General features: G+C 32.4%; 1 protein-coding gene across 1 annotated transcript; it reads right to left on the bottom strand.

Moving 5' to 3' along the window:
- Positions 1 to 4,264: 4,264 nt before the first annotated feature.
- Positions 4,265 to 6,861, bottom strand: LOC149534380 (hypothetical protein At1g04090-like). Its single transcript, XM_089806883.1, has 2 exons — positions 6,630 to 6,861; positions 4,265 to 5,933 (listed from the first exon to the last, which is right to left on the bottom strand). Exons 1-2 carry the CDS (start codon positions 6,661 to 6,663, stop codon positions 4,396 to 4,398), a joined length of 1,572 nt encoding a protein of 523 aa, XP_089663009.1. The 5' UTR covers positions 6,664 to 6,861; the 3' UTR covers positions 4,265 to 4,395.
- Between the last annotated feature and the right edge of the window lie 8,323 nt (positions 6,862 to 15,184).

The raw sequence follows: 15,184 nt of genomic DNA on the forward strand, positions 1-15,184 counted from the left end.
TTAATTTCACTTATATATTATCTTTTAATCAATTTCTTCTATTTTAATTCTCATGCATAGATCATGCGAACTAGAATCTTTTATTAAATAATTATATTTTCACTTTTTTAATTATTTTAGAAACTTAATTGATAAAATATTTATTTAACTTAAATAACAATAATATTTAGCATTTATTTAAAAATGAACTCCAAATATATTATTATTAAATTAAATAAATATTATCACATTCTAAATTTATCCTTAAACTTTTATCTCCAAAATTTAATTCTTTTTATTTAATTAAATTTTTTAAATTAATTAAATATAATTAAAATATCATAATGATTTTCCATTAAATTAAATCATTAATTAATCTTTTAATTAGACTTAATTAATAGAAAATACACCAAGGACTCATGAAACAACATACGAAAACCCAACATAGAAAAACACATACTAAATCAAACAAAAGGGTTATAATCATGAATTAACGTCATCCAACACATTCAGAGGGTACTTGACTAGATACTTGTCCTAATTTTCAATTAGGACAAATGGCTAAAGGGTTTAGAATTTGGACTTGAGATTTATCTCCCCTCTCTTACCATTGAGATAATGTGATATGGTACACTCATCCTGGCAATTTAGGGAAGTCGATACCCGGTACCTGCAACCTGCATAAAATTCAAGAATGTACAGGCACAATATTCTAAACTAAACGGGCAATGGCAGGAAGTGGTGCATCGTGTAGATCTCGACTAGCAAGTGACTACGACTCCCTTCCTTAACCACATCAGAAACGCCATACATAAAGAAAAAAAACACACAAACCATACACATGCAAGTATGGGGTAAGTATTCATAAGAAAACACGTACAATAACCATCTAACTAATCATCATCAATAACTGCAAACACTGTGGTAATCATCATACACACATGAAGTATAGAGTATCAAGTAATCTCATCATATAATCAACTGAATGTAAAACAATATCTGATAATCTGAGAGTAATGCTACTAAACATCAAGCATAAAATTGATCCGAAAGAGATCAACAATGATAACATAAATGCGAACTAGGGGCAAGCACTATAGTACCAAAGATTGTTGGATTCTCTACAAAAGGTTACAACTTCTTATTGACCTAGCACCATGTACTTTTCAACTTTCATGAGTGAAAAAATAGTTACAAGGGTCACAACATGCATTCATTTGATGGCCTTGCTCCATTGAATGACCATTTAGATATTTCTTTATAAACTTTCACCTGTATCTTCTATGGCATCTTTCATTTTGCATTTATGATGACTAGTTAAATTATGGAAAATATTTACATTTTGTATCATGTTAAAAATACTATTCAATCTTTACGTGTGCCACTATTTTGGAAAAATGGATCCATTCACCTTTTGTATTGTTAATAATTAATGACAGTTATTTTATGCAAAAGAAACTGTTCAAAACCAATTAATCACGTCATAAATTATGCAATAAATTTAAAATATATGTCTACTTTCAAAAACTTTATGTCCATTGATTTCAAAGAACCAAATGGACCCTCTACCAGAATTGATGGTCACCACTCTCAGGTCACATATTGTTCATTTTCTGTCCAGGGCAAGGTTATATTTGCACATGTCTCTTAATACTTACGATTACCTTCATCTTAACATCAGGTTAAGTTCTCATCATGTTCATTAGCATGTCATCCAATAATGAAGGTTTTCCTACTATCCTTATCACTTTTTGAATTCCATTATACTTCCCTTTTCTTTTCAATACTCTTACTTTCATTATCACCTAAGTATTGCATCCAAAAAAAATTCAAATGCATTTTAACTAATAGTCTTGATAAAAAGGATCTTGTCATAATGTTCAACATATCTCTATCTCACCGTCTCCAAGTATTCCCTTTCATCTATTTTCTTTTTTATAAGTTGCACACCTTACATCAAAAAATGGGCACACCAATCAAATGCTTACTACTAAATAATGACAAAAATTTGGAAAGGAAAAATGGATGATCATAACAAGTTATTGGGTGCTCTCAAAAAAATGAAAACTATGATATCATCTCTCACAACAACTATTATTTGAATTGGTGTGCTTTGATAACAACACACCATTAAGCCATCTCTTAATTTGTAGTTGAAGTCTCTCATACATTTTATAGTGGTAATGAAATTTTAAAGCCCATGAAATATACACATTGTTGACCATTTATTTTTAATGAAGTTTTGCAACTTCAGAAAATGGAATGATTTTTTTATTTTTCTAAACCATGCCAGCCACTTCTCTTCATTTTTTGGAAAATGCTTTGGACAAGTTAAATGATGGGGATTCTTCTAAGGTGGATTTAGTAATGTAAGCCATCTAAACCTACATACTAATTTGTACATGACTTCTCATATTGTATCTATTTCTTTTGATTTCTTTTATTACACAGAGATGCTACCTCAAATATTTATAGGTTGACCTTGCATATATGCTAATTTTTTTGAAAAATAATACATTGTATTTTTGATAGGTAAGAACTATGACCATTTTTTGATTTCCCTTATGAATTTGTTTTCAAAATCGTGCACTGGTCATATACCATTATACCTTTATGCTTTCATTAACATGTACTATAGTCTTATTAATATCAATATCGCAATATATTATATGATACTAAAATTAGTTAATAGCATTCGATTGTTGATTTTATTCATTTTAGCTTTTATTCATTTTTTCCTCAGGTTATTTTTAAGATTGTAGAGGAGCACCTATGTGATTTGATAGAAGGCTTTGACACAATAAATGCTATTTATGGAGATGAATTATTGCCTAAACTATATGAGAATACTGGTTTCCAACATTGGGAGGTACATAGATATCAAATTTGGAACACCTTATAATTGATTGATTGGAGAACTTCATTATTACAATTAAATGGAAGATTTAAAATTTCTTACTGCCTAGATATTTCCTTGCAAGGCTTGTGATGCATGTTATTTTTAGTCCTACAATTTGTGACAAGCCTTCCACATAGAAAATATGCTTCCATACAAAGGCCTACTTTGAGGGCTAAAGTGTTTATAGTCAAAGAGAATTGTGTACCCCTATAGAGGCTAGGAAGTGACTTTACTTTATAAATGCAATTAATCCTTTAATGGTTAGAGGGACTCGACAAGCAACTTGTGGGAACCATAAGATTAGAATTGAAGAAGGAGTTATCTGATGCTTTTTACAAAACATGGTAGTGATTTTATAAATTTCATATTTTAAATTTGTTTAAATTTGATTCAAATGCAAGCCAATCTTGTGAAATGGGTTCATGCATTGCTTTATGTCTGTATTGGGTAGATACCTTTGTACATAGATTTGCACAATTATATGCAAACAAAAAAAGAAATTGTTTTCTCAAGTTCAACTCTTAATATCTCTTTGCCAAATAAAATTACAATTACTATACTACCAGATTCTACTGCAATCTTTGAAAGTTGCCAATCCAACCTTTCTAAAAAATAATATAATCACATTTTGGATCTCATTATTGTCCTCTACACTATATACCACATAATTTATATTCTAAAAATAAATATATCTTATTATTTAATACGAATAATTTAAATTGAATATAATATTCTTCGGCATACTTATTGCAGCCTTAGGTGTGATCGCTAGATTTACCCCTTATTGATATTCCTATAAGCCAACAAAAAAGATAAATAATTTTATTAAAATCATTTAAATAAATAGAAAATTTAAAACTATAGTATATATTCATATGGTTCAAAAATAGTTTAATGTGATTGGTTATTTTAAAAGTACTATTGCATCTAATGGTTGCAATAGTTTCCTTCCCTAAAAGAAACTAATAATAAATAGTTTGAGTACATAAATCTTAATATTTCTTTCCATTTCTAATCTATATTCATTTATTACTATTTAATTTATAATAATTGAATTCAACTTCCAAATTCAAAAACAATATTACTATTATGTTTTATAATGTCCGACCAATCAAATTAAAACGCCAACGGACATTAATGAGAGAAGTTTGCCCCCACATATTCGATGGAAAGGAAAAAGGAAAGGTGGTTTTATAGTCCACGACACTATGCCATAGTTTTTGGGTTTACATATGGTGACAGTGATATGGGACTACCTCGTACTCTTTTTCGAGAGGCACTTGGCGCTACAAACGAGGCGTACATACCCTACCCCCCAGTGGGATTTGAACTTGTGACCTCTCTTTAAGAGTACAAGTTCTCCACCACTAGGCCAACTCAGGCTGTCGTAACAACCACCGAGGAAAGATAAGACACTAGACATCATAAATCTAGCAAATGTGATGCATACAATGACACGCTTTTGAAGAATCGGAGAAGCAATCCAGGCCGGCGTTCATACATTCCTAACCATTTCTCTAGAAAACATTTTTAACTTTCTCATCTCCAAACCAGCTGCTTTTCCATTTGGGTCCGGTCGGTCCATCCTGCCCCGACATCTCAGACGGCAGTTTAATCGACCCCACTAAACCTGCTGCCGCATATTTGATCTTCGGTCCCCATTTCCTCGCATAATTCAACCACGCGGGCTCTGCAACACTTTCGCCGCTCTCCATCCCCTTCAAATACTCCGCACCCACAATTCTATACTTCACACTTGTATCCAGAAAATACACACTTTTCTTTGAGTAGTTTGCAATACCCACTCCGAGTGTTTGGCTCCCCTGAACAACCACGCCCGCCCGAGAAAAGCAAGCGTGCCCATTTCTGGACGAATACACCACGCATTTCTTACTCTCCTCCATGTATTCCAAATCCCCAGCTTTAACCCACCGTCCTCCACTGTGCTGAGACAAATAAACGCCCCACAATTCCCCTGTGAAGTTGTTTATCCTCAACGTCACGTGTTCCCAGTCGCCTACATGTTCTCCAATTCTACCCAGCGGTATTGACACTGCTTTCAGCAACACCAGAGTGCCAGGGCCGTTGAAGGGGTAAAACACCCACATTGCAACATCCGTAAATGTTCCTCCCAGTACCGATTTCACATGTACATACGCCTCTGCGCTCTCTAAATCCCCACGCCTCACCATTTTAGCCTTGGCAGAGTCTTTTGGCAGGTCAATCCAGTACTCTCCGTCAGCAGAGCCGCCCTGTGGGAGGTTCGATCCGTCCTCTGCAATTGCTTCGGGCGTGGAAGAGTCCCCCTTTTTCTTGTATAACAATGCCCCATTTTCGAAAAACGAAGAGACTGAGGAGGGGAAATATGTCTCCTTGGGATGGAAAAACACAGTTGGACCATACTTGCCTATAATTGAATGCACTTCTTCCAGACTGGGCATTCCTGTTTGTATGGGATTCGTGTTTATGAGACAAGAAACTTGAAGCTCATTAGAGCTTTCATTTTTGCTACTTTTGGTGCAAAAGAACGTCCCTGCAAATAACCCATTTGTTTGCTTTTCTGGATCTGGTATTGCGCTCAAGAATTGGATTGAAGAGCCGTCCTTTTTCTCAGTCCAGATTTTGGTGTCAGTCTTACAAAGTCCAGTCAGATCTGATCGAACGCATCTGAGGTCTTCCAAAGATGGTTTTTCCTCAACTGTTGTGACCAGGTAGCCCAGAGCTTTGTAGTCTTGAGGGGCGACTGGTTTCCAGAAGAAGCCATTTTCTCCCTTTTCACCTTTTCCTGACTTGCTACTCCACACCAAGGTATAGTCCAGAGGTTTCTCTAGTGGGGGCAGGGATGAAGACCCATTAATGTCCCTTACCACAACAACCCAGCCTTGAAGGAAACCGGTGCTACTCTCACAGTGATGACCCAGAATAAAATAACCAGCAGGAACGTCAACGGGCTTGTAGAACGTAGCCCCTTTCTTATTCCATATCTTTTCCAATGCTGAAACTTGGCGCGCTTCAAGTTCTCCAAGCGTAATCCTTCCCTTTGCAAATCCTGTGTCTGCAATAAATTCATTTGACCCACGATGAAATCTAACACATACTCTTAATATGGATGACAAAAGCTAAGAATTCTCAGATATAACAGGTCTGAGTAATTATATTTTTCAATGTTCTCATATAAGTTCAATGATAGAAGGATAAAAACACATCAAGTCATATAGGACAGTTCTTATAAGGAATTTGCAAACATGCAAAATACAACCAGCAAAAGAGAAAACCAGCAAATAAACCAACCAAGATTCCAGAAATCAAAAGCAAGTAATCAAATAGAAGAAAGCTGAACTTCCTAATTGCGTTCCACATTAAACTCTAATTTTTAAGAGTGTCTAGAAAAGAGCACTTTCTGAGTTACTATGTTCTGTATTAAAAGTTTTCTTCTTCCAATAGTTCTGTGAACTACCGCAAACTTAATTCGGTAAATGAGAAAAACAATTTCATTCATGACATGGCAGGTTATCAGAATAAAAGGGCTTATCTAACAAAATATGATAATAATAAAAGATTAAGAGATTTCAGACAATGTACTGTTAGTGTTGCTTTTAGATTCAATTGTGCGCAATAAATTGTTCCTAAATTACGGATAATGAATGACAGAATATGATTCAAATAATTAATATTGAAAACTTTACGTAGTCGACTCTAATTTAGAAGCAACAATAACAAATAAACATGAAAAAGTGACCTGGGCAATTACCAGAAGGCCATGAAAGCGGAATAGCAGGCGCCATGTATGTATTTCTCAATTCACATGCACAAAAAAGGTCTACTCTGTAGACTATTTCCTTTGCTTATGTTCTTCGTGTGCATCGCAATCTAATTTATAACTCCAAACAGAAGGAAAAACCAGAACGTCTCTGATTACATTGACTCGATATTCCGTTTGAAAATCCAAGCCAGATAAGATACAGCTTTTCACATGTTTTTTCCGGTCTTGCTAATCATATTTTTTTCGTGCGCATGATTAAACCACGAGAAATAGAATCTGTTCTTCAAGCTTCGAGCGATACAACTATTGTCCCATCTTCGAATGCTCCTTCAATTAGTTGTTGGTACACTATTTTATAATAATAATAATCATCGAGATTCACTATTTTAGTTATTGGTACACTATTTTATAATAATAATAATAATCGAGATGCACAATTTATCTACAAAATATGGCCTTTTCTAAGGCTTAGCTCAAGAGAAAGAGACATTTATGACACGGCAACGTGGAAAAAATCCTACAGTTGGATTTAGCATTCATATAAAAAATAAATATGGAAAAGTTCTTTCCCGTATAACAATTTTTATTGGTGATATTTAGGTGTATCAAGGAAAATGTATTATCATTTTTAATTGTTGTTGTCATGTTTTCTTTGTGTATATTGTATTTTTTTTTATTACAGTATTTCTTGTGTGCAATGTGTTTTATTTTGTTAAGGTGTTTTTTTTGAGTTCAATTTAGATTATATTTATTGAAGAAAAATAGAAAAAGTTTTTTATTAATTTAATAATAATTATAATAAATTTTAAATTCGTTATAATTGTGCTAAAATTATAAATGATTAAAGAAAGGTTTTTTTTTTTTTGATCTATGAATCATATTGAAATCTAATGGTGGATCTATATTGTGGAACCTTTAATATAATCTAAAGATAAATAAATATGACATTGGGCTAGATTGTGCTCATTTTAGAGTCCAAGAAGATTTCTCCTCAATCTAATCTAGTCTACTTGCCAGACATTTATCTTATATCAATGTGGAATGCCTTTTCATCTTGTACTTCCAAAATAATGGATTTGTTGAAAGTAAATGGAGACATGTTCTAAGGAAAGGGAATGTTATTGACTTCCTCTCCTCTAACAAATATACAAAATTTAAGGCATGAGAAGCAAGTAATGCAATGCTTATGATGTAAGAATTGATGCTGTGACAATGTATTATTATAATGTTCGGGAGAATCTTCTAGTGTAATGGTTTAGGGGTTGCATTATTAATGGTGCAACTACGACTTGGGGTGCCATGCTCGTATGCTAAGTTTTCTAATGAAAATGAAATGTGATATTATAATGTTAATCTATATCTTACATATTATTATAACTTTAATCTACATGCGGTCAGACCATTAAAATGCTTCCCACTTGTCACAAAGAAAAGTGACAAAAAGGGGGAATTTTGTTTTGGGGTCTTTGTGTAAAGCCTCCTTGGGCCTTCGCACAAAGCCCGTGTGCAGGGGGCTTCATGTGAATCCCTAGCCCTCCCCTTCACATTTAGCCCCCTACACTTGATGTGTTATATGCAAAGAGAGATTGAAATTATTTTTCCTATATGTTTTTCTTTATTGCTACTAACCTATGAATGTTTATAAATACAATATCCTCAATGCTCAACTTGATGTTTTTAGCCACAAGAAAATAAGATAATGGTCAAATTCATTACTTGGCTTGGTTTCAAACTAGAAATTTTAGATTACAAAAGGGAAAACTAGATAATGGTGTCACATAGTACATGGGACAAGAAATGAATATGTGATATATTCTCATATGTGGGAAGTTTATAAGGAATGATTAGTCTAAACCATTGAGAATTGAGGTAGGTAGTTTCCTAATTGATCTATAACTAGGATTAACCTATATATTACAAAAAGAAAGAAGATAATACAAAAGATCTATGTAAAATAAAGGGGAAAAGGGTATGATATCTTCTTGTATCCCTTAAATTCACCAATATAAGGATAATGTAAAAAAAATCATAAAGAAAATGGAGACAATAATCATGCACATGTATAACCATATAATAAAAAGTTTAAGATAATCAACAAAAATATTCTTCATGCTAAGTGTATCAATAATAAGGATGATATTTTTATTTTCATCTTAATTTGAAGTTATATAGTTATACAAATGAATTTGTCATGCATATACATTGTTTGATCTAGTGATATGGAATAATTTGAGGATCAAAGTATACATCAAAATGATCAAAATGTTTGAATTACCTGAGCTAGACCAAAGAGATCATTACAATTTTCAAATTGTTCATTATAACCAGGGGACTCTTTATGTCATAAAATAGAAAATGTTTATCGGGTCTCGGGAGGATAGGGTCTCTGAAGATTTGCGGGGTGAAGAAGGTGAAGGGATGGAAATAAGAGAAGAAAGTGATGATTCCCCTCCTATCAAAAGAATTAAAAACTCCTCTTCTCCTCCTAAAGACAAGAAGACATCTAAAGAGGAGAAAAAGGACAATCTAGTGGGGGATGTTGAAAAAGATAAGAATTTATTAGGCAAACTCTCCTATTTAAGGAATATTGTTGGTACTCAATGTCTAAATCTAAAGAAGAATCTATGGAGGAAAATGAAAAGGAAAAGGAAGACACTGCTTCAATTCCTAACCAGGGTGCTCCAAACAACATTGATCTAGGGTTAATGATAAAGAGAAAGCTTTGATGGTGTTTGATAGCTAGGTTATTAACAAAATTAAAGTCTTGGAAGAGGCAGTGGGTAAATTGAATAAACTTTTGTAGAAATAGAGTGAGGCTAGGAGAAGGCTAGAAGAAGGTATCCTGAGGAAATACAAGAATTGAAAAAAGTTATTGGGGATAGTGACTCCAAAATTCAAGGGCTAGTCTAGAAGCTAATCATTGGTAAAGGTAAAGTGGGTGCATAGGGCATTGAGCTTAGGTGGACTGGACTTGAGAGGACAATGGACATTAGGAAGAAGTAGTGGGAGGTCCTAGTAAAAGAACAAGGGGAAAGTTGAATAGGAAAGCTATTACATTGCAGAAGAATAGGGAGAAGGACCCAAAGGTAGCTGAGATCTAGTTGGCCAAGCTCCTAAAGGAGTTGGCTTAGTTCTACTTCTCTATTTTCTTTTTAGTATTTTTCTTTTTTTGGTCTAGTCTGAGGTTCTTTTCTTTTATGTTGGTCTCTGGTTTTAGGATGCTAAAAATTTCAATATTTAATCTTTTTCCAACATAGTTATAATTTTGGAACTCATTGTTTAAATCATTGTATTTTGATACTATTGGGTTTCTGGTCCCTATATAACATGCTTATACCTTAATAAAAAAAATAGAAATTTTTTAGTAGAGGGTAGCAGGGAAATTATAGATAATTTGATACCTTATCATTCACGATGTAGATTTATTAACCTTAAAAAAAAAATAGAATATGGAATAACCATTTATCATAAGGAGTGAACAGATTTTCACTACAACACAAATTAAAACACCTTGGAATCCATAAATATTATGATAATTTGTTAACTATAGGAAGGAGAAAATGTTATCCTTGTCGAACAATGAGTTAATGATGAATGATTATAGGACTTTAATTAATTAAGTTTTTTCCCTCTATTTTATATCCATGGATGAATTTAAATTTAATTAAAATATTCAAAACCAATTGCAAATGGTTAATTTGATGGGAAATTTTAATTGTATATTCAAATTCCTTTAATTTGTTAAAAATCATAGTTTTTGAAAGTTATAAGATTATGAAATATGTTTGAAGAATTTTAAAAAAATTTAGATCTTTGATTATCATCTAAGGTATTGTAACACTTGTTAGAGATTCTTAATATAGTGAATGCAGTGCTTTGGAACATTCTTTCTAAAATTTCTTCCTTGATTAGGGTTTTACCAATGTTAGTCGATTATCTTGTGTGTTACTCCATCTGAATTTCAACAAGTTAAAGATATGCTTAGTAAAGTGTGGTTAGGGTGCCATTCAAAAAGTCACTCTCACAATATTATACAATTAATAACCAAGGCTAAAATTAATTTTATCTTAATCTTGGGCCATGATATAAGAATATTTTATAGCCAAGTATATATTTGTAAAACTCTTTTCCATCTTAAATCCAAATTATCATCCCTTCATTATATAAAGTTCTTAGTTACTAAAATGATCTCAAAATATGTGATGGGTCCATCTCCATGAAATCAGAGTTAGGTCAGTTACTTAACAAGAATTATCTTAGTTTGCAAAACCATACTTGATCATTCGACGATGCTACTATGCTATAGTGAACACTTTAACATGAAGTTATACTATTACACTCGTAATTACAACAAAAAGTGATTTTTTTTTATTAAGGCTAAAATAGTTTTTTTATAGGGGTACCAAAACCCCAAAATTTTTATAGAATAAACAAAGCATTAAGTCTTGAAATGAAATAGTGTTCTAACCAACAGATACACCCAAAACTACAACTACACTAACCTGGCAAAAACCAACACTGAAAACCAGAAAGCTAAAAATGGATAACTACCTTACTACAAAAATAAAGGGAAAAAAAGACTAACACAAAGAGAGGTTACCTAGGCCAGATCTTTGACCTTATCTTTCAGTTCCTGCTCAATCCCTTTAATTTTCTATTCTTTATGTTGCTTTGGTCAATTTGAAACTACTATTTCTTTTTCATGTTGGACCACATCATTTTTCAGGTCCAACCTCTTCCTTTTCCTTTTCTAGCTCCTCCTAATCCAGCACCAGGTTAATTTTTTTGGCCTTATCTATGACATTTAGAACCTTGTTCAAGTAATCCACCAAAGAGTTAAGTAAACCCTAAAATTTAGCAAGAACTTCCTTTGTACTCTTCTCCATATGGACAACTTTATTTCTAAGATCTTCTAAGGCCTTCTAACTCTCTTGCTCCTCTTTCCTATTTTCCTTTTGTCCACTTTTGATCTCCAATTTTTCAATTTTCCTCTCTAAAGCTCTACATTTGAGGTGCAATACTTTAATTGAGTGGAAGGACCATTTGTCCAACCTTAGGGAATACAAAGAAATGACTTTAGTAGTCTCCAAGACTCCATGAGGAGGGTCACAACTAGGTCTTTTTTATCATCTTCTATGAGTTTCACATTGAGCTCATCATCATCCATAATGTGAAACAAAGGGATTCTCGCCTTCCTCATTTCCTTCTTCTCTCAGATGTCTTTAACTCTTTTCTTGGACAAGCACTCAAAACCCTTGGTCTCAACATCAAGAAGGTAAATGAACACATAATGGTCAATAGATTCATCATAGTTTACCACTCTTATGGCTTCCCTCGGTTCATCATCATTCTCAATTTTTTTTCTAAGAATTAGAACTCATTTTTCTTGTTTATAGGGGAAATTGGGAAAAAATGATATATGTTAATTAAAATCTATAGAGGTAGTATATCACTTGGACACAAGAATAAGAAACACCTCGTAGGCATGATATTACATGATGAGATCCCTTCCTATTCTAATTAAGCATATGACTAAGGCATTGGAAAAAATTATTCACAATGTGGAACTATTCCAACATGAGCCATTTACAAGGATGTATCAAAATTGAAGGTTATTTCATGAAGTTTAGATCAATGTTTTTATTAAGATATTATGTACACATTTGTAATTTCTACTTGATATTTTATCAATATTCACGAGTTTGAAATTCAAAGCTATATTTACATACCTACTTTGATGAATAATTATTTCATCACATCTACATTTATACATCAGCAATATAGAGAACCTAGAATAACCTTGAATGACAATAATAGTGTGATATGTATATCATGTTATATTTATCTCTCTGATCAATCATTAAATCAACTTTGACATATTAATTTTTCACTATTTTTTTTAATGATTATGATGTTACTTAGAAGTCCTCCTAAATTTAATCTTGTTTGTGATCCAATAGAAATATAAAAATAAAAATTCATATAAATATCTTCTAGCTTAGTAATGACATTCATAAATGATCATAATCACATATATCTTTAATAAATTTATAATGACAACATCATAAACAAAATGATAAACCTCTTACTCAATACATGTCATTTAGTTGACTACTTTCAATAATGTATAAATGAACTAACAAGATTTGGGTAAAAGTACAAAGTTGTGTCACCTTTCAAGCTGACTTATCAGAATGACTAGATTTGAATGTTTCTATCTAAAAATTGATTTAATTCAAACATATCATCTAGAAAAAAATCACTCTAGCTAAGTTATATATGGTCTCACTCTTTTCCAATTGGAAATGTCTATTAAATGCATGTTTTATACTAGTTTGTATCCAGTCACTAAAGAAATAAAATTATTTCAGAAAAATGATGTTTCAATAACTCTTACTATTTTTTATGATTTTTTAAAAATAAAATATAAACACCATTTTATAGAGTTAAAATTCAAGAACATTCTCATATAGAGTTTATAGTGTTTAAATTAGATATAGTATATTGTAATTAAAAAATTCTACAAGTATTTTAACACTCAAGAAGATGTCAAGTTTGAGAAAGGAAAAAATATTAAATCATATTAAAAAAATTGAAAATCACATGATGTTGTAGAGGAGAAAGTCATCTTCAAGAATGTATATTTTTTCTTTTGGTTAGAAAAGATTTGTTTTGAAAAATGTGGTGGGAGATGAAAACTATCAATTTCATATGAGTTAATTTTGATTCATTATAAAAGATAAAATATAGGTCTAAAGCCAATTTTTATTTTTGATTGTTCTAGCTATATATGTTATCTATAACATAATCTAAGATTGAAGGGAAATAAGTTTATTTCCACATTATTTTGTGGTGGGAACTAGACCCCTAAATTTCAACATTTTTTAGGAAGTAAAACATTGTCTTTAAAAATTAGGAAAATGTATCAATTCTTATTCCAAATAACTATTAAAAATTATAATCCTAAAATTCATCCATTTCTACACATTTCATTAGTTTACTTTGTTTGTCATTGAAGATGAATTGTTGTACTTTTGTTAGCCTTTTCCTTCATAAAAGGGTGACACAGGTTTGTGCTTTTACCCATCCATTATTATTATTTCATTTAGTGAATAATAATAGTGTGGTTTGTTGCCCCACTTTTTATTCTCTAACCAATTTACAAAGTAGAAATCTTGTGTCTAGTAAGGTCCTAGGTGTGTTTGAGTCTAAGTCCAAGCCCCCTTAGGTGGAAGGAGTCTTCATTAGATTTTTCATTTTCCCCTTCTCCTCGTTTCATAGTCGGGTGGTTTTCCTTTTGTGTTGCGAGTTTTTGAGGGTAGTTAAGTACCTAATCCGATGGAGATTCCCGTAACATGAAAAAGGCATTTTCAAGAACTATATCCACTTGAGATTCATTATTTACTTCATGAGAACAAAAGTTTGCAGAAATCCAGACTTCGCCTTCTCCTTAGCGGGTTTTCAACCCATGAAGGCGATTTTTCGCAGAAAGCAGCAAATGATACTTATGGGCCAAAGTAAGAAGGCAGAAAGGCACCCTATGAAAAATTGAGGTTCCTCTTATAATTATCTACTTCAGGAAGCATTTAGAATCCATCACAATTATTAGAATCACTTCGGGAGGAAAACTAGAAACTGACTTCTCCTCGGTGGGTTTTCAACCCATGATGTCAGTTTCCCAAAAAATCCAATTATAAAGGAAAAGAGGAAAAGGTGGATCCCTAATGACTTCTTGCACTACTTATTGGACATTTCTGAACACAAAGGAAACCATGACCAAAAGTAAAGTAAAAAGGCAAGCCTAGATGGAGAAATGAAAATTGTCTTCTCCTTGGCAAGTTTTCAACCCATGAGGATAATTTTTTGGATTTTAAAGAAAATCAAGTTGGTGAGTGAATGAAACCCATCTTTCATTTGCTAAACCTCTCAAGATGATAATAGAAAAATCCTAACCATGGTAGGAAAGATCTACTAAGCAGAATTTGCTTTGGCAGATATTTTGTTACAAAGTACTTTGTTTATAAGTTTTCGAAATATAGTGTAAAATGGGAAAGTAAATGTGAGGGATAGAAAATTATCTTTGGCCCAATGAAAAAGTGAAAGCGCATTGAGTTATCTGTTGAAACTATGCATTTACCATTACAATAGATCTCTCCTTTAATTCATTCGTGTGGCATGAACCCTAAAGATTAATGGATGGACTGAAACTCCTATATAGAGACATATGAACAATTGAAAAAACTATCGCTCTTACTCAAACTGTTATTTTGTTAATTTGCACAACCTCTATTTGAAAAGCTAGCATCTGTGCATTTTCCATTCTTTGCTTTTCTAGATTTTGAAATTCACCCACGAACAGAATGGGAACTAGATTCACGAGTTTTGATGGATTAAATGGAATCATGTCTTCTCTATAGAATTTCACAGATACCTCTCTCCATTTCTTTGACATGAAAAACTTTTAGAAGAGAGTGAAATTGGAGCCAATCCATCCCATTACTGAGAAGCTCCAAGGATGTGGGCTAGTTGAAGCAGTCAATTTT

Source organism: Cupressus sempervirens, chromosome 10 (genome assembly GCF_028749045.1).
Source record: "Cupressus sempervirens isolate cs-2001-9-10 chromosome 10, ASM2874904v1, whole genome shotgun sequence".
NCBI lineage: Eukaryota > Viridiplantae > Streptophyta > Pinopsida > Cupressales > Cupressaceae > Cupressus > Cupressus sempervirens.

Bases quoted from the DNA above. Each gene is read 5' to 3' on its own strand.
- LOC149534380 (XM_089806883.1), bottom strand. From the start codon at position 6,663: ATGGCGCCTGCTATTCCGCTTTCATGGCCTTCTG. The intron at 5,934-6,629 runs GTAATTGCCCAG...AATTTATTGCAG, and splicing joins TCCGCTTTCATGGCCTTCTG to ACACAGGATTTGCAAAGGGA.